Source organism: Giraffa tippelskirchi, chromosome 8, assembly GCF_054371585.1.
Source record: "Giraffa tippelskirchi isolate mGirTip1 chromosome 8, T2T-mGirTip1v1.2.pri, whole genome shotgun sequence".
NCBI lineage: Eukaryota > Metazoa > Chordata > Mammalia > Artiodactyla > Giraffidae > Giraffa > Giraffa tippelskirchi.
In genome coordinates, this window is record NC_137282.1 from 117,399,300 (window position 1) to 117,419,346 (window position 20,047).

The 20,047-nt window shown below is 49.5% G+C and overlaps 1 protein-coding gene across 5 annotated transcripts in view; it reads left to right on the forward strand.

Moving 5' to 3' along the window:
• The window catches only part of SLIT3 (slit guidance ligand 3), a 703,024-nt gene that overhangs the window by 621,008 nt on the left and 61,969 nt on the right, over window positions 1-20,047 (forward strand). For all 5 annotated transcript variants that reach the window (XM_081520700.1, XM_081520701.1, XM_081520699.1 and 2 more), the window contains 5 exons: window positions 872-1,015; window positions 1,750-1,893; window positions 4,739-4,902; window positions 6,063-6,195; window positions 19,334-19,402. In XM_081520700.1, the coding sequence (XP_081376826.1) occupies window positions 872-1,015; window positions 1,750-1,893; window positions 4,739-4,902; window positions 6,063-6,195; window positions 19,334-19,402 (654 nt within the window). The remainder of the gene's footprint in view (window positions 1-871; window positions 1,016-1,749; window positions 1,894-4,738; window positions 4,903-6,062; window positions 6,196-19,333; window positions 19,403-20,047) is intronic.

The following is a 20,047-nucleotide window of genomic DNA, read 5'->3' on the forward strand; positions in this document are numbered from 1 at the left end:
CACGTGGTGTTGGGCGTAGCAGGGAAGAGCCTGCTGTCTGAGCTCGAGAGTGGAATCGGAAGTGGTTTAATAGGACTGAGCCCGCTTAGGAAAACACGAAGTCCCAAACCCTGAATCCTGCAGAGCCCTGATAGAAGGGGTGGGCATGCACATCTCCAAAGGAATATCCAGTTAGGAAAAGCAGTTCAGTGGAGACTTTTCCACGTGCTTAAAAGCCTGGGCTTCAATCCCAGTGCTCTCAGCTGTGTGACTGTGGGCAAGTTACCTAACCTCTCTGAATCTCAGTCACCTCATCCATAAAATAAGACAATGATAAAAATAATATCCATCTGATGGCCGTTGTTTTGAGGATTTGATGTGATTCTGTTGGCCAAACCCCTCACATGGTGCCTCGTACATAATAAGTGCACAGGAAGCAGTAACTAGGAAGGGTCCGCTTACATCGGGAATCTCACACGGTGAAGAGCGGAAGGTTCTACAATGCCTCACCCCCACAGAGAGTAGGCATGGTGGATATTTTTCTCCTGCTCTCCTCTTGAGCATCACTACTTAGAGGATCTTTTGAAGAGAGAAAATAAGTTTGAGAACCATTTTAAATCTGCCAGTCCCTAGGGCACAGAAAAGAGAATTGTACTGAAAGACTTCAAACACTACACAGTCTATTTCACGAAGGTCACCTCCCCACCCACCCCATGTGGGTCCGGGCTCCCTGCTTCCTGGGGCACGGGTGCTGAAGACCGAAGGTCAGGGAGCCCGAGATGGGGCCTCCCCCAGGCAGCCCTCAGTCCTGGGGGCACCCGGGAGTCACCACGTGGCTGCAGAGCTAGCCACGCCCGCCCTGAGTCCTGATCTGCTCTGTCCCTCCCTCCAGAAACTTGAGTAACAACAGGATCAAGGAGGTGAGAGAGGGCGCGTTTGACGGCGCGGCCAACGTGCAGGAGCTGATGCTGACGGGGAACCAGCTGGAAACGGTGCACGGGCGCGTGTTCCGTGGCCTCAGTGGCCTCAAGACCTTGTGAGTCCCTGGGACCTGGGCCAAGGAGGGAGGGAGATGGGGAGGCAGGGGCCGGGGCCAGTGAGGGCTGGCGGGTAGCGGGTGGGGCTGGGCCGCTGGCCTGGGCGGCGGAATCCTTTCCTTCCTTCAGCCAGAGAGATGTTAGGCATTTCCCAGCCCTGAATGGGAAAGAACTTAGCATGCACCCCCAACACACACACACACACACACACACACGCAGATACTTGCCCTCACATATACAATGATGCAGATTCATACCTGAAACAGGCACACATTTACGCAAACATAGGCGTGACACACGTACATAAAATGACACAGAGACATACATGCAACACGCAGATAAACACATACACAGACAGGCATGTGTATATCAGCACACAAACACACACAAACTGATGTCCAGAGCCACATCTTGATTCTCCCCTCCTCCCCAAAATATTCATACGTACACTAACCACATACAATATGCACGTGCATACGTATACACGCATGACACCTGCTTCTACTATAAATAAAGCATCCACAGCCAAGAATGTGCGTACACATTTACAGGTAGCCCCAGGCCCAGCTATCACATGGCAGACCTCAGCATCGTGACGGGTCTGAGCGTGGAGTTGGCAAAAAGAGCACCCTACACTTACAGACACACACACACACACACACACACACACACGGAGAGAGTGGGAGGGAAAAGACGACACCTGTGCTTGCTCCCTGCACCCCTCTCCCTGCAGGATGCTGAGAAGTAACCTGATCAGCTGTGTGAGCAATGACACCTTTGCTGGCCTGAGCTCAGTGAGGCTGCTGTCTCTCTACGACAATCGGATCACCACCATCACCCCCGGAGCCTTCACCACGCTTGTCTCGCTGTCCACCATGTAAGTCACCCTGGACCCACTGCACACCACTCTGGGTACCTCTCCTGCACCCCCCTCCCCTCTCAGCGCCTGACTGTCTTGGACCCAAAGTCATCTCTCTGTCTGTCAACTTAAACATGTGCCAGGCACCATTAGACACTAAGGAGGCACAGACGTGGGCCCTGCTTCCTGGAGCTCACAGCAGAGCGAGCTGCCCCAGAACAGAGGCCCACAGTGTTATGAAACCCTAACACAGGCCTTGTCAAGGAACACTGGAGCTATGTTCTGGAAGGTGAGTGCGAATTAGCTTGTTCAGGAAAGTGGGAAGTGCATTTCCTTCACTGGGAAGAGCATGTGCAAAGGCCCTGGGTTAAAGCAGGGCAGAGATGCAGGACTGAGCAGTGCCTAAAGTGGTCATATACAGAGCGGGCAAGGCTGGAGGGGAGGCCAGGGCCAGGCTGCAGGACAGCCATGGGCCATTTGGTTTTCAACCAAACATGTTAGGAATCCACCAAAGGTTTTAAGCAGACTAGTGACATGATCTGACAGGGATTTTTTTAAGTGATGTCACTGACTGCTTAAATGTGTATCAGAACCAGTTAGAATCTAGCTTTCTGGACGAGTGTTCCTGCCCACAGAATTCACTGCATTGCTAAGGGAGGCTGTCTAGAATAACGGTGAAAACTTTGGGCTCTAGAGCCAAATTTTCTGGCTTGAAATCCCAGCTCTCCCTCATGTCAGCTATGTGACCTTGGAAAAGTTACCTCACCTCTCTGTGCTTTTGTTGTCACTTCTCATAATCCTCATGGAATTGTTATGAGGACTGAATCTGTTAATATTTGCAAAATGCGCAGCAGGGCCCTGAGATAGGGAAAGTGCTCAGCGTGTGTCAGCTTTTCTGGCCGTTCGTCATATTTCTGTGTGGCTCTGTTACCCTTAGTTGCTCGCTCTTTTTTCCCTCTCTTCTTTTCTCCAAAGACCCTTTGGTAGACAGAAGAGAAAGCTATTCCTGCATCTCCTGTAGCCACCCATGTTCACGATCCCAGACACTGACCTCGCTGGGAATAAAAGCCAAGTTCCAGAATGTGCTAAAGGCCCCACTCCGTCGTGTCCCTCGGTCCCATCAGCCTTCCATTGTTCTGCGCATGCCCAGGCCCGCTCCCCCCTGAAAGCTTTGCCCTGCTGCTCTCACTGCCTGCAGAGCCCTCCTCCCGGCTGCTCCACGGTCCGTTGCCTCGGCCCCATCCCACCCCTCTTCCGTCACACCCAGCTCTTCCAGCCCTGCTTTTCTGATTGTTTTCCATAGCACTGACCATTCCCTAACATACTATACTTTTGTTGTTGGGCTTCCCTGGTGGCTCCGATGGTAAAGAGTCTACCTGCAATGCAGGAGACACAGGTTCAATCCCTGGGTCAGGAAGATCCCTTGGAAAAGGTAATGGCTACCCACTCCAGTATTCTTAATTAGAAACGATCTGCCTCCCATCAGCTGGATGTTCCAGAAGGAAGAAGAACAGGGATATATGACTGTTTTGTTCACTGCTGTATCCTCACTGCATACATCTGAGCCTGGCACTCAGTAATACCCTTTATATAATTGTTGAACAAGTGGATGAGTTGAATGAATGAGTGACATTGACATGGAGGACAATGGGTAAGGAACTAGCAGGGTGAGTCGGCTTATCTCAGCCCACTTCTCACTTCTCCTAGATGCCTCCACACTGGGAATCCAAAACCACAAAAAATGCCCAGAGGGCTAGAGTCACAAAGCATGGAGGAGGAACTTACCCGCCTTCTCACACTTGCTGACTCTCAGAGCCGGAGTCCACCCCAGGAAGAACCGAATGCCATGTCAGACTGCAGCCCCTCATGGGCTCTCTTGGGCCTGTTCTTCAGCCTCCCTCAGTTCTGTGTCCCTCATTTGTGAAGTGAAGATCGTGTCACGTCCTTCTTAGGGTTGGGGAGTCTGAAGGAGAGAATGGGTTTACAACGCACTCAGCCCCCTTCCAGCCCTCTAGGAAACTCCCTTGTCCCTCCATCGTCCATCTGACAGATAGGTGTCAAGCGCCTCTGCTGATGTCCTGCTGGTTCCTGGAGGCACAGAGCAGGACAGGCCAGTCCCTCCTCTGGTGAGCCGAGGAGGGAGGCGTGATCAACTCTTACGTGTGCTGTGGAGGAAATGCAGGTGACTGAAGCGAGAGCAGAACTGGGCAGAACTTCCCGTTTCCCTTGAGAAGAGGGGCTTCTTTGTGTGCGAAGTTGCTTCAGTCGTGTCTGACTCTTTGCAACCCTATGCACTGTAGCCCACCAGGCTCCTCTGTCTATGGGGATTCTCCAGGCAGGAATACTGGAGTGGGTTGCCATGCTCTCCTCCAGGGGATCTTCCAAACCCAGGGATCAAACCCAGGTCTCTTGCATTGTACACGGATTCTTTATCACTCCCACCACCTGGGAAGCCCAGGGCTTCTTTGGGGAGGGGTCATTTAAGCTGAGGGGCCAGCCAGGCACACGGTAGAGGACTTCATCCCCGACTGGAGGAGCAGCTTTGAGTGAAGGCTCTGAGTGTGAGAAATTGGGTCGGTTCACACAGGTAGAGCCCATTGAACAATGGAGGGCATGGCGGGAGACGGAGTCATGTCTGTTGGCAGAGGTCTAGCATGAGATCCTTGCAAAGACCGCCCCCGGGATGTACAAGAGAGTCTGGCTTCTTTTCCTAGACTTTCTTCCTCTTTCCTCATTCCCCTGAACTGGAAGCAGACCTTCCTGGAGAGCAAGGTTCTAGGCTTGCAGACCTGGATCCCAGGACCAGCCCCCCTGGGACCCGGGCAGACGCTGAGCACTCAGAGGGGGCCCTTTCTCCTCCCAGAAACCTGCTCTCCAACCCCTTCAACTGCAACTGCCACCTGGCCTGGCTCGGGAAGTGGCTGAGGAAGAGACGGATAGTCAGTGGGAACCCCCGGTGCCAGAAGCCCTTCTTCCTCAAAGAGATCCCCATCCAGGACGTGGCCACCCAGGACTTCACGTGTGACGGTGAGAAGGCTGGGGGCAGGGCTGGGCCGGGCAAGGAAGCGAGGAGAGAAGGGAGGCGCGGGCAGGGGTAACTGCAGCTCAGGACCCCTGAAATCTGAGTCTCCTCTGCCCTCGGCGGGCAGCCGGAGCTCTGACGGGCTCTGCAGGCCTGCTCCATCATGCAAATTCAAAACAGTTGCCTCTTTCTAAAGACCTTAAGACTTCCATCAGTTAGAAATCTGTTGTAAGACACTGCTTTTGTTAAAGCAAGATACTTTGTGGCCATCTCTGAAGACACCCTTGAACCAGATGTCGTAATCTGCTGTATCCACAGCGAGTTTGGTGCCCGTTAGGTGATGGGGCATCCTTGAACAGTACGCCACCTACACAACTGTCCATGGGAGCCCTGGCCTGCAGTTTTCCTGCCTGCATCATCATGAGGCTCAGAGCAGGTGCTCATGAGAAACAGACGTCAGGATAAGCTTCTGGGAAATTCCTGTCCTGGGCTAGGCAGTACAGCACCTGAAGATCCAAGGCTTTGAGCATTAGGATTACAGAGACACATGTTTCTTTGCATAAATTCAGGCCAACATGGTTTTTACTGGGTCAACTTTAGGTAACTAGAGATGGACGACCTGGTTTGTAAATTAACTGAGGTTCAGATATAACGGGAGCTGGGGACACAGTCACCACCCCAGAGGGATTGTGTAGTGGAAGATGTGGAGAACAGGAGGAGGAGGGGAATGGACAGGCCTGCCCCACCAGGACCACCCCTTTGGTCAGCTTGGCTGACTCCTTTGGTCGCCCTACCAGGGGTCAGAGCCGCGCCCCTGCAGTAGAAGCACGGAGTCTTAACCACTGGCCTGCCAGGGAAGTCTCCATTTGGCTTACTCCTCAGCTGGTTAACAGTGACTGCGTCCCTTTCTAGTATCTGGTTAATCAAGTTTTTATTATCTTTGTTTTACGTTAAATGTGGTAGAAGATAGACAGCCCTATTTCCCAGCCCAGGTGCCTCTCCTTTCCCTTCAACCACAGATGAGACCAGCAAGCTCCTTATCCCCAGTTCTGGCTCGTAGCTGAGGGCTCCCCTTTCACTTTAGCAGCTGGGTCAGGGACCTGGCCGAGCTCACCCAGGCAGGCAGGGCTGTCTCCCACCTCGCTCACTGCCGGGCTCTCCGCAGGCAATGATGAGAGCAGCTGCCAGCTGGGCCCGCGCTGCCCCGAGCAGTGCACCTGTGTGGAGACGGTGGTGCGCTGCAGCAACCGGGGGCTCCATGCCCTTCCCAAAGGCATCCCCAAGGACGTGACAGAGCTGTGAGTACCCCCCACACCCTGTGACCCCGCCACCACCACATCCATCACACTTCACCCCTGCAGCACGACGACCTGGAGATGCCGTCCCCGAAGGCGTCCCCGCAAAGCGGGAGCCTTGGCCGGGGTCAGGCGGTGTCCTGGACATGGCACAGGTAGCTCTCCCGCCCAAACCTCTGCCTGGCAGTGATGGCCGTCTGGAACACAAGCGGGAGGGCTACTGTCTCGTGCTCTCTGTCACCCCCGCGCCCCCTGCCCTGCCTCTGTGGTTGTTGTTCAGTCACTAAGTCGTGTTCGACGCTTCTCAGCCCCATGGCCTGCAGCACGCCAGGCCTCCATCTCCCGGAGTTTGCCCAAGTTCATGTCCACTGCATCGGTGATGGCTTCCAACCATCTCATCCTCTGTCGCCCCCTTCTCCTCCTGCCTTCTATCTTTCCCAGCATCAGGGTCTTTTCAAATGAGTCAGCTCTTCACATCAGATGGCCAAAGTATTGGAGCTTTAGCTTCATCATCACTCCTTCCAGTGAATATTCAGGGTTGATTTCCTTTAGGGTGGACTGGTTTGACCTCTTTGTTGTCCAAGGGACTCTCAAGAGCTTCTCTGGACCGCAGTTTGAAAGCATCAGTTCTTTGCTGCTCATTCTTCTCTTCGGTCCAACTGTCACATCTATAGATTCCCCCACAATCCCTCAGTCTGACACCAGAAATAGCACATAATGGTCAAAACACAGCAGGCACTATGGCTTAGCAAGCACGTCTTCGAATATGGTCATATTTTAACTTAAAACCACCCACTTTACAGAGGAGATCTTAGTTCTCAGTTCTGCTCAGTCTCCACCCAGCAGCCTTCTTATTCTACACCCCGCCTCCTGACAGTAAGTCTCTGGGGGTTGCTCCTTCCTCAGAAGCTCCCAGTTAAATGAAAGAGAGGCTGTTCCCCTCGTGAAGGGTTTTACTTCTGTGGGAAAAAACCTCATGTCCACCCCCCGGGAAGCTCAGAGAGTCTCACAGGCAGGAAGGCCTCGCAGGCACGTCCACGGCGCAGTGCAGCCACGGCCAGGTGGGCATCCCTGCCGGGACAGACACAGCAGCCTCGTTCCATCTCCCGTCCCTTCATTCATTCCCTCCACACGTATTTGTTGGGTACCTCGTGTGTCAGGCACTCTGCTAACACCAAGGAGATGATGGTGCACGAAACAGGTGCGACCCCTACCGGCATGGGTCCTGGTTTCATGGGGGAGGTTGACATTTTCTCAGTCATCTCAGACACACATGTGACATAACAACCGTGAAAAGTGCTACAAAGAAGAGGAACAAGATTGCTGTGACATCCAAAAGTAGGGAGATTGACTTTGATGTGAAGATTGGGGAAAGTTGCTCTGGGGGTGGGAGGTGGGGGTAAGGGCTGGAGCTGGAATCTAAAGGGCAAGGAGCCGATAAAGAGAAGGGGGCTGCCTGAGCTGAGGCGGTTGTGGTGGGTAGGCGGAGCTGGGAGAGGGGCCGGCGGAAGCCCAGTGGGCCCGCGGGGCCACCCCAGCACCCACAGGTCAGGCTGGCCCTCCCTGCCCGGGGCCCCAGGCACACCTGCTCCTGAGGCTGAGCTTAGCACACGCCCTTGGGGGGATGTTTCTCTGCTCGTTCTGCCAGCGCGCTTCGCAGGGTGGAGCCTGAGTGTGCCCTGCCCTAGACTAGCTGAGCGGTTCCTGTGTGTGCTGTGGCTCCCGGCACGTCCTGAGACTCAGTGAGACTGTCACCGTGCTGCCAGCCCAACGGGAGGGAGGTTGGGATAGTCACAAAAAGCCTGCGTCAGTCCTGGGTTTGGGCGGAAGATGTGCCCTTGGAGACGTGCATGTGCGCATGTTCAGTGGTGTCGACTCTGACTGTAGCCCGCCAGGCTCTTCTATCCACGGGATTTCCCAGGCAAGAACACTGGAGTGGGTTGCCATTTTCTACTCCAGGGGATCTTCCCAACCCAGTGATCAAATCCACGTCTCTGGCATCTCCTGCATCGGCCAGCTGATTCTTTCCCACTGTGCCACCTGGGAAGCACCCTTGGAGATGCGCATGAGCCATGGGGAGAGCTCAATGCTTTCTTGGCTGGGGTATGGGGGCCGGGGGGGTGGGGAGCTGCAGAAAATGACCCAGGTATACGACTCCTCCCTGAGCTAATTAAGTGCCAAGTAGCACATGTCAAAGAGAAGAAAATGCCATGAAAACAGGCCCTCAAATGTTTTTCCCCAAAAGCTCACGAAACAGAGATTGAAATAACAAAGATAATTGGTCGTAATTATAAACTTCAGAGCTTTGGAAGGAGACCTGATTTCCTGCTTTGGAAATGATGGCACTGCTCTCTGCCAGACATGGGTTCCAAAGCTCGCCAACAAGGGCAGCCCTCACCTCTGTCCCCAGCCATCTCCTGGAGGGGAAAGAGGGGGTCTGGGAAGGAGAGGGGAGGGGAGGCAGGGGAACCGCCTCCAGAGAAAGGGAAAGCTGGCAGGCCCAGAACACTGAGGCTCCGAGGGCTCTTGTCAGGGACACTGGCTGAGTCCAGAGTCAGTGTTTCCAAGGTTGGCTTTTCAGCTCCCTCGCATAGTTAGTTATATTGGGCAGAGCTGCCAACTGACAAAACGAAATTAAGCTTAATTCACTGAGAAGGAGAAAACAACAAGTTATACAGTGTTTCTCCAAAGGTCACAGTGTAAGAGTCTGCAACCGGCACATGAGCGCAAGGCAGGGCCTTCTGGATGGGAAGTGCTTCTCCTCTGAGCAGCCCCTTGCAGGCGCCCGCGGCCCTTCTCTGCGGGTCTCCTCTGTTCTCTCTTCTTGGGCGAGTCAGGCTAAACGGAGACCTCTCTGCTCCACCCGCACGTGTCCATTCAGTCCCCCAGGCTGTCACTGAAACAGGCCACGTGCAGCAGTGTGAATGGCCGTGAAGGGTATTATGCTTAGTGAAATAAGCCAGAGAAAAACAAATAGTGTATGAGCTCACTTGTATGTAGAATCTAAAACTCAAAACAAATGAATGTATATGTATATAACAAAACGGAAACAGACTCACACATACAGAGATCAACTAGTAGTTACCACTGGGGAGAGAAAAGCAGCGGAAGGGGCCAGGTTGGGGAAGGGGTTTGAGAGGTACAAACTGCTCTGTGCGAAATAAATAAGCTACAAGCATATATCGTACAGCACAGGGAATATAGCCAATAGTTTATAATACCTTTAAATGAAGTGTAAGCTATGGCATCATTGACTCAATGGACATGAGTTTCAGTAAACTCCAGGAGTTGGTGATGGACAGGGAGGCCTGGCACACTGCAGTCCCTGGGGTCGCAAAGAGTCGGACACGACTGAGCGACTGAACTGAACTGAAGCTATAATGTTCAATCACTATGTTGTACATCTGAAACTAATACAGTATTGTACATCAACTATACTTTAATTAAAGGAAATAGGGGACACTGTGCCACTTGTCCCATTTAAGTGATGGAGAACTTTCAGAGAAGTAAAAACCACTTTCCAAGTCTGGTAAGCAGCCTAGTTAGGATTAAAAAGCAGTTTAGCCTGACCCCAAATCCTATGTTCTTGTCCATTATTCCAGAAATTCTTAAACTTTGGGGATCTTAAGACCCCGTTTGTTGTTATTATGCTTGTTATTTCATCCCTAAGTCATGTCTGACTTTTTTGTGACCCCGCAGACTATAGATCACCAGGCTCCTCTGTCCATGGGATTTCCCAGGCAAGAATACTGGAGTGGGTTGCCTTTTCCTCCTGTAGGGGATCTTCCCAACCCAGGGATCAAATCCTCATCTCCTGCATTGGCAGGTAGATTCTTTATCACCACCAAGACTCCTTTACATTTTTCAGAAGCCTCCAGGACTCTAAGAACTTGTGTCTATGTGGGTTTTATCTATTGATATGTACCATATTGGAAACTACAGCTGAGTAGTTACAACTACTAAATTATATTTTAAAATATTTATTTTAATTTCATTTAAAAATGGCAACAATATACCATCACATGTTTCTATAAAAAGCATACTTTTGTGAAAACAAACTAAAAGAAATTTCATTGAGAAGAATGACATTATGTTTTATAAATGTCATAGAAGAAACTGGATTATTATATCTGCTTCAGCATTCACTCTGTTAGGATATGTTCTGGGTAAACTATAAGAAGAAAATCTGACTTCAGTCAGATTTGTAGTTGGAAAAAGAATTTTGGTAGCATTTTCAAATAATTGTGAGCATTCTTCTCTGATAATATACCAAAATATCATAGTAGTCATTTCTTTTTTTTTTTAATTTCATTGAAGTATAGTTGATTTGCAATGTTGTGTCAATTTCTACTACACATCAAAGTGATTCAGTTATACACATATATATATTCTTTTTCATATTCTTTTCCATTATGGTTTATCACAAGATATTGAATGTAGTTTCCTATGCTCCATAGTAGGACCTTGTTGCTTCTCCAGTCCGTATACACTAGTTTGCACCTGCTAATCCCAACCTCATATTCCTTCTCCTCCCCACCGCCCACCTTGGCACCCACAAATCTGTTCTCTGTGTCTGCGAGTCTGTGTCTGTTTCATACATATGTTCTTTCGTGTAATATTTTAGATTCCATGTATAAGTGATATCACATGGTATTTGTCTTTCTCTTTTAACTTACTTCACTTAGTGTGGTAATCTCTAGGTTCATCCATGCTGCTGCAAATGGCGTTATTTCATTCCTTCGAATGACTGAGTAGTAATCCATTGTATATATGTGCCACACCTTCTTTATCCATTCATCTGTCAGTGGACATTTAGGCTGTTGCCATGTCTTGGCTATTGTAAATAGTGCTGCTATGAACATAGATGCATGTATCTTTGAACTATAGTTTTGCCAGGGTATATGCCCAGAAGTGAGATTGCTGGTAATTCTATTTTTAGTTCTCTGAGGAAACTCCATACTGTTTTTTGTAGCGGCTGCACAAATTTCCATTCCCACAACAGTGGAGGAGGGTTCCCTTTTCTCCACACCCTCTCTAGCTTTCATTATTTATAGACTTTTTACTGATGGCCATTCTGACTCGTGTGAGGTGGTAACTCATTGTAGTTTTGATTTGCATTTCTCTAATAATTAGAGATGATGGACATCTTTACATGTGTCTCTTGGCCATCTGTATGTCTTCTTTGGAGAAATGTCTATTTAGGTCTTCTGTCCATATTTCAATTGAGTTGTTTGGGTTTTTGCTATTGAATTGTAGGAACTGTTTGTATATTTTGGAAATTAAGTCCTTGTCAGTCACATCATTTGCAAATATTTTCTCCCCATTATTTTCTCCCAGTCCTTAGGTTGTCTTTTTGTTTGTGTGTGTGTGTGTGTGTGTGGTTTCTTTTGCTGTGCAAAAGTTTATAAATTTGATTAGATCCCTTTTGCTTATTTTTGTTCTTATTTCTATTGCCTTGGGAGACTGACCTGAGAAAACATTGGTACAATTTATATCAGAGAGTGTTTTGCCTATGATCTTTTGTAGGAGTTTGACGGTGTCTTGTCTTATATTTAAGCCTTTAAGCCATTTTGAGTTTATTTCTGTGTACGGTATGAGGGTGTGTTCTGCTTTCATTGGTTTGCATGTGGCTGTCCAGCTTTCCCAATATATAGCGGTCATTTCTTAAAGGCTAGTTGTAGGGTGAAACTCAAAACCGTACCAATGGGCTCTTTATACTCTTACTTTAAAATCCACTGATCTGTCTTGCATTTTGAATGTCTTTCCCCCCGATTCATGATCTTACAATACACTGGTCATTTGGAAAATATTGCTTTGCTCAGTTTTGCAGATTTTTCTCAATATTGACACATGGCATTATACACTATAAAAAAAAATGTCATAGCAGTAGCTATGGTCACCACTGACCTCGTCAGGAAAGTCTTGAATTAAGGGGACCCTGTCAAGTCCTGAGTGGCAGTTACAAGTTTTCTAAATTTTAATTTTCACGTGGAAGCTCAGATTTTATCATCTTCCGCAAAGTCTGTCAGTTGTTTTACCTGAAGAGCCAGGCTCACTCTCTTCATTGTCAAGAAATTGTCTACTAAACACTCAACTCTGAGTCATCTGTTTGGTAGTCATTCTTTTAAGTTAAAATGGTGTTTTATGAAAGAAAAAAAAAAACAGTTCTGCTTGTAACTCAGTTGCCCAGGTGCTTTTCCTCAAGACAATTAATGTCCTTCCTATGTAGCACAGAAAGGTCTTAGGTACACTTCCCATTCGGTCATAAAGAACACTAAAACGTTGTGTGCTCAACAGCCAAGGTTTAATACAATTAATAACTTTTTACTGCTTCAAAAAGGGCATTCTTAAGTGAAAGTGGCTTGTTTTTTAACCTTCATTCCACTGCCTTAATTCATCCCAAGGTGCCAACACTTTTACTCACACAGCATAAAAGGAAAACAAGGTTTTAATCTTATCGCAAAAATTGTTTTAGCCTCATAGACCCCTGAAGCAGGATCCACATAGGCATCTAGGGACTACACTTTGAGAACCACTCAGGTTGTTACACACTATCAGGCAAAGAATACAGACAGCCACCCATTAGAAGTCAGCATCGAGTCCCTGATTTCAAAGCAAGCCTGCGAAGGCTTATTAAAAGCAGAGCAGGGAAATTTCCTGGCAGGCCAGTGGTTAGGACTTGGTGCTTTCACTGCCAGGGCCCAGGTTCAACCCCTGATTTGAGAACTAAAACCCCACAAGCCACGTGGTGCAGCCGAAGACCAAAAAGCAGAGCAGAAACAAGCGTGGGACATCTGAGCTGCCAAGGTCACTGACACGAATGCTCTCTGCAAAGGTAGAGCCTCACTGGCTTCAGAAATTTTCATTACTCCATCCATGAACTTTTTAGACTCAGACTTACCACTCTGAGAAAACTTGTACCTAAAATCGGCTTGCTTCCACTTAAGGGAATGTTTACTGACATCAGGCCTTCTTGGTTCTGGAAACAAAATTTGCAAGCCTACATCTTCCTAAGGGCTAGAGAGGAGGATGGGAATCTAGTGCTGGTAGAGGGGGTTCGTGCGTGGTCCACTCCTGGTCAGTATCCAGGAAGTGTTGTTAATGATTTTGGTAGGAGGACCTGATCTTTTTCTTGGTGTCCTACCGCTGACATCCCACAGAGAGAGGAAGGGAGGGATGACCTACCTCCCCCAGCACAACTGTGGAAAGAAAGGGTTTCTGTAGGGAGCTGGGATCTGAGGGATCACGGGAAGCAGGACAGCAGGGCAGAAGCATACGCACGCATACACACACACTGACAGGAGACTTGGAAAGGCTGAGGCTTGAGCAGGAGGGCACAGGGCTAAGATACGGCCTCTGGGAGTGAATGCAGCAGGAGGTGATGACAAGAATGCCTTGACTGAAGGACCTAGCCCAGCACTGGTCAGCTCCGAGGGGTTAGAGGAGGGGGTCTGGGGCACAGCAGACAGCTCAGATGAAACTTCCTCCTCATCTCCAGCCTAATTAGGTAACAGATATGCGTGCAAACTCAGGAGAAAAGGGGCTCCCATGGCATGGCGCTCCAGTGGCTAAGAATCCACCTTCCAATGCAGGGGGCACAGTTTCAATCCCCGGTTCAGGGAACTAAGTTCCCATGTGCTGCCTGGTGCGGCCAAAACAAAAAAAAAAAAAAAGAAGGAGGAGGAGGAGGAGCCAAGTGATGCAGTAAGTGATGAGCACAGATGTGTAGCGCAGACAGATGTGCTTTGGGACAGGGAGGAATCCAGGAAGTTTTGCCCACTGAAACCATTAGGAAAGCAAGGGAAAATGTCCTAACTGTGTAAGGTCCACCAGGGCTATCACTTATAGAGCTTTACTTGTGCCAGGTCTTTTCAGATGTGATCTCATTTAATCCTCCCCATAGTCCTACAAGGCAGCATGTAGGACTTATTTCCATTTTGCAGATGAGGTAACTGAGGCACAGGAAGGCTGAATAATTCTTGCTTTTTCTTTTTTTTCAATTTGGCTGTGCTGAATCTTAGTTGCAGGATGCGGGAACTTCGCTGCCACATGTGGACTCTTAGTGGCAGGATGTGGACTCCAGTTCCCCAACCAGGGACAGAACCAGGCCCCCCGCATTAGGGGCACAGCATCTTAGCCCCTGGACCACTAGGGAAGTCCCTGAATCATTTCTTAAAATGATGCTGCCAAGAAGCAGCAGAGCATAAACACAAGTCCAGGTCTGTCTGATCCACAGGCCCATCCTTGAGCCACTGTACTCCTCCCTCTGTTTGGCAGAAGCACAGGTCCTTGTGTGACCAGCCCAGTGGCCCAGCTTATTGGGCATTTGCAGAAGAGAGCCACAGTCTCCTGGGGACCTGCCAGCTGCATTCAAGCAGGGAGAAGGCAGGCACAGCACTCCCGCTGTGAGGCAGTGGGGACCCGTCAGTGATTCCAGCTGGGTCCGTCGTGACAGCTGGACCTGCGCTAGCAACGCCAGCTGCTGCCCAAGAAGAGGCTGCTGCTTTCTGTGACCCCCTGTCCTGGGCAGTTTCCTCCAAGCACTTTCTAAAGCAGCTGCTCATCTCTGACTGCGTCCTTGCCTTTATTTGGCCCAGCAAGAGGGGCAGAAATTGCCTACAGCCAGCTGGAGGGAGCTGACCGCGTCTTTGGAGAGCAGGCTGGCTGTGGGCACAGCGGCACTCAGGAGTCCTGGCACAGACCCTGGCCCGGAGGAGACCTCAGCAGGTGACCGCAGGAGAAGACGCTTCTCAGCTGGCAGGCAGGCGTGGCCATCTGAGTGGGATCCAAGGGAGGCCTGAGCAAGCCCCCTTTGCTCAGTCACGTGTTCATGGAGTTTCTCTTGCCAGATCCCATCGCAGAAGCTGGGAACACAGCAGCTTCCACGCGGATAAGATCCCTGATGTCAGAAACTTAGCAGAGGGTAGAGAAACAATGCAAAAGCTCCACAGTGAATTAGGCATTTCGGGTATGGGGAATAGCGTTTCCCGACAGAAAGGAGTGGGAAGAAAGTGTTTTCTGAAGACCCCCAAGGAGGAAAGATCTTAAAGTCAAGAAACTGAGAAGACCAGGAGATGCAACAGACAGGATGGTTCAGGGGTCGGTGCGTCCCGGAAACTGGGGGAGGGCCGTGTGCGTGCTGGTAGGCTGTGTGGAGGGCTGCCTCTTTATCCCAGGAGAAACGCGAGAGCCAAGGAGGAATTTCTAAACAGGAAAGTGACATGATATGATTCTCATTTTAGAAATATTACTCTGGAAGCAGACTCTGGAGAACAGGCAGCCAGGGGATCATTACTTATCTTTCAGTAATCAAATATATTGTCGGATGGGGAGATAAATGTGTGTACGTACATATATGTATGAATGTATCTGCATGTGTAAACAGATGAAATGCAAGCTCAGAGAGGTTAAGTATGTACATATGTAATCAGATGGTAAAGAATCTGCTTGCAGTGTGGGAGACCTGGGTTCAACCCCTGGGTCAGGAGGATCCCCTGGAGAAGGAAATGGCTACCCACTCCAGTATTCTAGCCTGGAGAATTCCATCGACAGAGGAGCCTGGTGGGCTACAGTCCATGGGGTTGCAAAGAGTGGGACACAACTGAGCAACTGACACTTCTATCTTCTATATATATTCAAAATGTACTGAACAATTCAGAGGTATTGAAGCCAGGCACTGCTCCAAGGCTTTCCACAAAGACTCTCATCTAATCATCATAATCATTTCAAGGTGAAATAATTATCAACCCCATTTTACAGATGAAGCAACACAAACTCAGAGAGGGTAAGTAAATTGTCCAAGGTCACACAGCTATTAGCTAGTGGAGCCAGGACATGAGCCTCAGCCTCCTGACTCCTGAGTTACCCGTGCTCACTCAAAGGCCCCCCCATGAACTCCTTGTCTGGAGTTGGGGTTCCTGGAAGGTGGCTGCCCTCCTCATCCTCCACCATTCAGTAGGTCCAAGAGTTCTCTGAGGGGCCCTTATCAACACCACAAAGCTCAGAGTAGAAATGGGGAACCATCCATTTGACGGAGCTCCATGCGGATTTTCATGCGCAGCAGATGTGTGCTCTTGCTAGAGCTGGGGCTGAAACAGAGCATTTAAATGCAGATCAATGCAGAGGTTGACCTGCTGGAAATACTCTGGTAGTTCTAAGGCTGGCAGGGCAAGAGTGCAGTCTTCTAAAGGGTCCCTCTGGGGCCCAGGCTGCAGACTACAGGCAACTTTGGAGTTCAGAGTGTTCATGAAGGGCTTCCTACAAAGAGTGCTTTCCCACACAACCGCATCTGCATTTCTGAAGGGAAACCTTTTGATTCTGCATCTTCTGAGCTTCAATGCCAGATCACCAGGGATATTCTGTACTTAAAACAGCTCCCTCACAGCTCCCACGCAGCTCCACAGTGCCAACTGCAGTGATGCCTTGGGAGTTCTGGGGTCTTCATCACACAGACGTTTCCTGAGCATCTACAGTTGCCCGCTGGCATGTGGGATACTGCAGTGAGCAAAACAGACCTGGTTCTGCCCCCATCACCACAGTCACACAAAGGATAACACCAGTGAGTATGGGGGATCGTATCAGGGAAGCAATGCTTGAGCCAAGGTCTTAGCGTCCGTGTGAATTCACCAGACAGGGAGGGAGAAGAGGGACCAGCAAGTGCAAAGACCTGACTCCCCCCTGCCCACCAAACACAGCAGAGGGCATTCCAGGAGGGGTAAGGTCAGCGGAGGGGGAACCAGAGGGAGAGTTTGCTGTAAGGTGAGCCAGAGAGGCAGGCAGGGGGTACAGGGGTGAATTTCATGTGTTAATTTGGCCAGGCTGTGGTGCCTAGTCATTTGGGCAAACACAAGCTAGATGGTGCTATGAAGACAGTTTGTAGATACAATCAACATCTACATTCAGTGTACTTTGTAAGTAAGGGAGGTTATTTTTCTAATGTGGAGGTGGGCCTCACAAAATCAGCTAAAGGCCTTAAGAAAGAAAAACTGAGGTTTTCTGGAAAGGAGGGAATTCTGCCTCAAGATGATAGCCTATCACCAGTCCAGGTTCAATGCATGAGACAGGGTACTCGGGGCTGGTGCACTGGGATGACCCAGAGGGATGTGATGGGGAGGGAGGTGGGAGGGGGGTTCAGGACGGGGAACACATGTACACCCGTGGTGGATTCATGTCAATGTATGGCAAAACCACTGCAATATTGCAAAGTAATTCCATTCAGTTGTGTCGCTCAGTTGTGTCTGACTCTTTGCGACCCCATGAACTGCAGCATGCCAGGCCTCCCTGTCCATCGCCAACTCCCGGAGTTTACCCAAACTCATGTCCATCAAGTCGGTGATGCCATCCAGCCATCTCATCCTCTGTCGTCCCCTTCTCCTCCTGCCCCCAATCCTTCCCAGCATCAGGGTCTTTTCCAGTGAGTCAACTCTTCGCATGAGGTGGCCAAAGTATTGGAGTTTCAGCTTCAACATCAGTCCTTCCAATGAACACCCAGGACTGATCTCCTTTAGGATGGACTGGTTGGATCTCCTTGCAGTCCAAGGGACTCTCAAGAGTCTTCTCCAACACCACAGTTCAAAAGCATCAATTCTTCGGCGCTCAGCTTTCTTCACAGTCCAAATCTCACATCCATACATGACTACTGGAAAAACCATAGCCTTGACTAGACGGACCTTTGTTGGCAAAGTAATGTCTCTGCTTTTCAATATGCTGTCTAGGCTGGTCATAACTTTTCTTCCAAGGAGTAAGCATCTTTTAATTTCATGGCTGCAATCACCATCTGTATTGATCTTGGAGCCCCTAAAAATAAAGTCTGTCATGATTTCCACTGTTTCCCCATCTATTTGCCATGAAGTGATGGGACAAGATGCCATGATCTTAGTTTTATGAATGTTGAGCTTTAAGCCAACTTTTTCACTCTCCTCTTTCACTTTCATCAAGAGCCTCTTTAGTTTTTCTTCACTTTCTGCCATAAGGGTGGTGTCATCTGCATATCTGAGGTTACTGATATTTCTCCTGGAAATCTTGATTCCAGCTTGTGCTTCATCTAGCCCAGCATTTCTCATGATGTACTCTCCATATAAGTTAAGTAAGCAAGGTGACAATATACAACCTTGACGTACTCCTTTCCCGATTTGGAACCAGTCTGTTGTTCCATGTCCAATTCTAACTGTTGCTTCCTGACCTGCATACAGATTTCTCAAGAGGTAGGTCAGGTGTTCTGGTATTCCCACCTCTTTAAGAATTCTCCAGAGTTTGTTGTGGTCCACACAATCAAAAGCTTTGGCATAGTCAATAAAGCAGAAGTAGATGCTTTTCTGGAACTCTCTTGCTTTTTCAATGATCCAGCAGACGTTGGCAATTTGATCTCTGGTTCCTCTGCCTTTTGTAAATCCAGCTTGAACATCTGGCAGTTCACGGTTCATATACTGTTGAAGCCTGGCTTGGAGAATTTTGAGCATTACTTTGCTAGCATGTGAGATGAGTGCAATTGTGTGGTAGTTTGAGCAATCTTTGACATTGCCTTTCTTTGGGATTGGAATGAAAACTGACCTTTTCCAGTCCTGTGGCCACTGCTGAGTTTTCCAAATTTTCTGGCATATGAGTGCAGCACTTTCACAGCATCATCTTTCAGGATTTGAAATAGCTCAACTGGAATTCCATCACTTCCACTAGCTTTGTTCATAGTGATGCTTCCTAAGGCCCACTTGACATCACATTCCAGGATGTCTGGCTCTAGGTTGGTGATCACACCATCATGACTATCTGGGTCGTGAAGTTCTTTTTTGTACAGTTCTTCTGTGTATTCTTGCCACCTCTTCTGTTCTGCTTCTGTTAGATCCATACTATTTGTATCCTTTATTGTGCCCATCTTTGCATGAAATGTTCCCTTGGTATCTCTAATTTGCTTGAGGAGATCTAGACAAGAGCCCACCATCATGGAGGGTAGCAGCCCAGTAGGGAAAAGCATCCTTAGTTGAACAATCATGCAAATAAATATTAGATGACAAATGTAGTTTGTGCTTTGAAGGGGGGGGGGGTGGCGCGGAAAGAGCTATGAGAGAGCAAAGCAGAGACCCAGTCCAGCCTGGGAAATCACAGGAGGCCTCTCTTTGCCCAGCATGACTCTACACCTCTCTTTCAGGTACCTGGAAGGAAACCACTTAACATCCGTGCCCAGGGAGCTGTCCAGCTTCCGACAGCTGACACTCGTGTAAGGAGGCCAGCGTCAGTGGGACCTCAGTGGGACGTTTAGTTTTCTCTCCTAGGGGAGCTTAAGAAGCGGGTGCGGAGGAAGGGGAGGATGGTGCAGCAGCTGCTGGGGCAGGAGCTTAAGAAGCGAGTGCGGAGGAAGGGGAGGACGGCGCAGCAGCCGCTGGGGCAGGAGCTTAAGAAGCGGGTGCGGAGGAAGGGGAGGACGGCGCAGCAGCCGCTGGGGCGTTCCTGCCCTTCTGCCCTTGGGTGGAGCAGCAAGAGGCAGCTAGGAAGAACGGGCCAACCAGATATGCCGGGTCTCACCCAGTAAGGACCTCACACAGAAGTACCCAGAGCCCAGCCTCGTTAGCCGCCTGCGTGACCTCCCTCGCTGCCTTTGCAGCCTCTGACCTTCCGGGCTCCCAGTTAAACTCCTGAGATCCCTTAGTCTTCAGTTTCTTGCAAGCAGTGGCTGCACTCAGGGTGGCCAAAAGCATAACTTTGGCATTTCTTCTTCCTGCTTCTTTAGTTACTCAGTAAATGTTCTAAGTTGTTTGTTATAGTCACTAAATCATGTCTGTCTCTTTTGCGACTTCATGGACTGTAGCCCTTCAGGCTCCTCTGTCCATGGGATTCTCCAGGCAAGAATCCTGGAGTGGGTTGC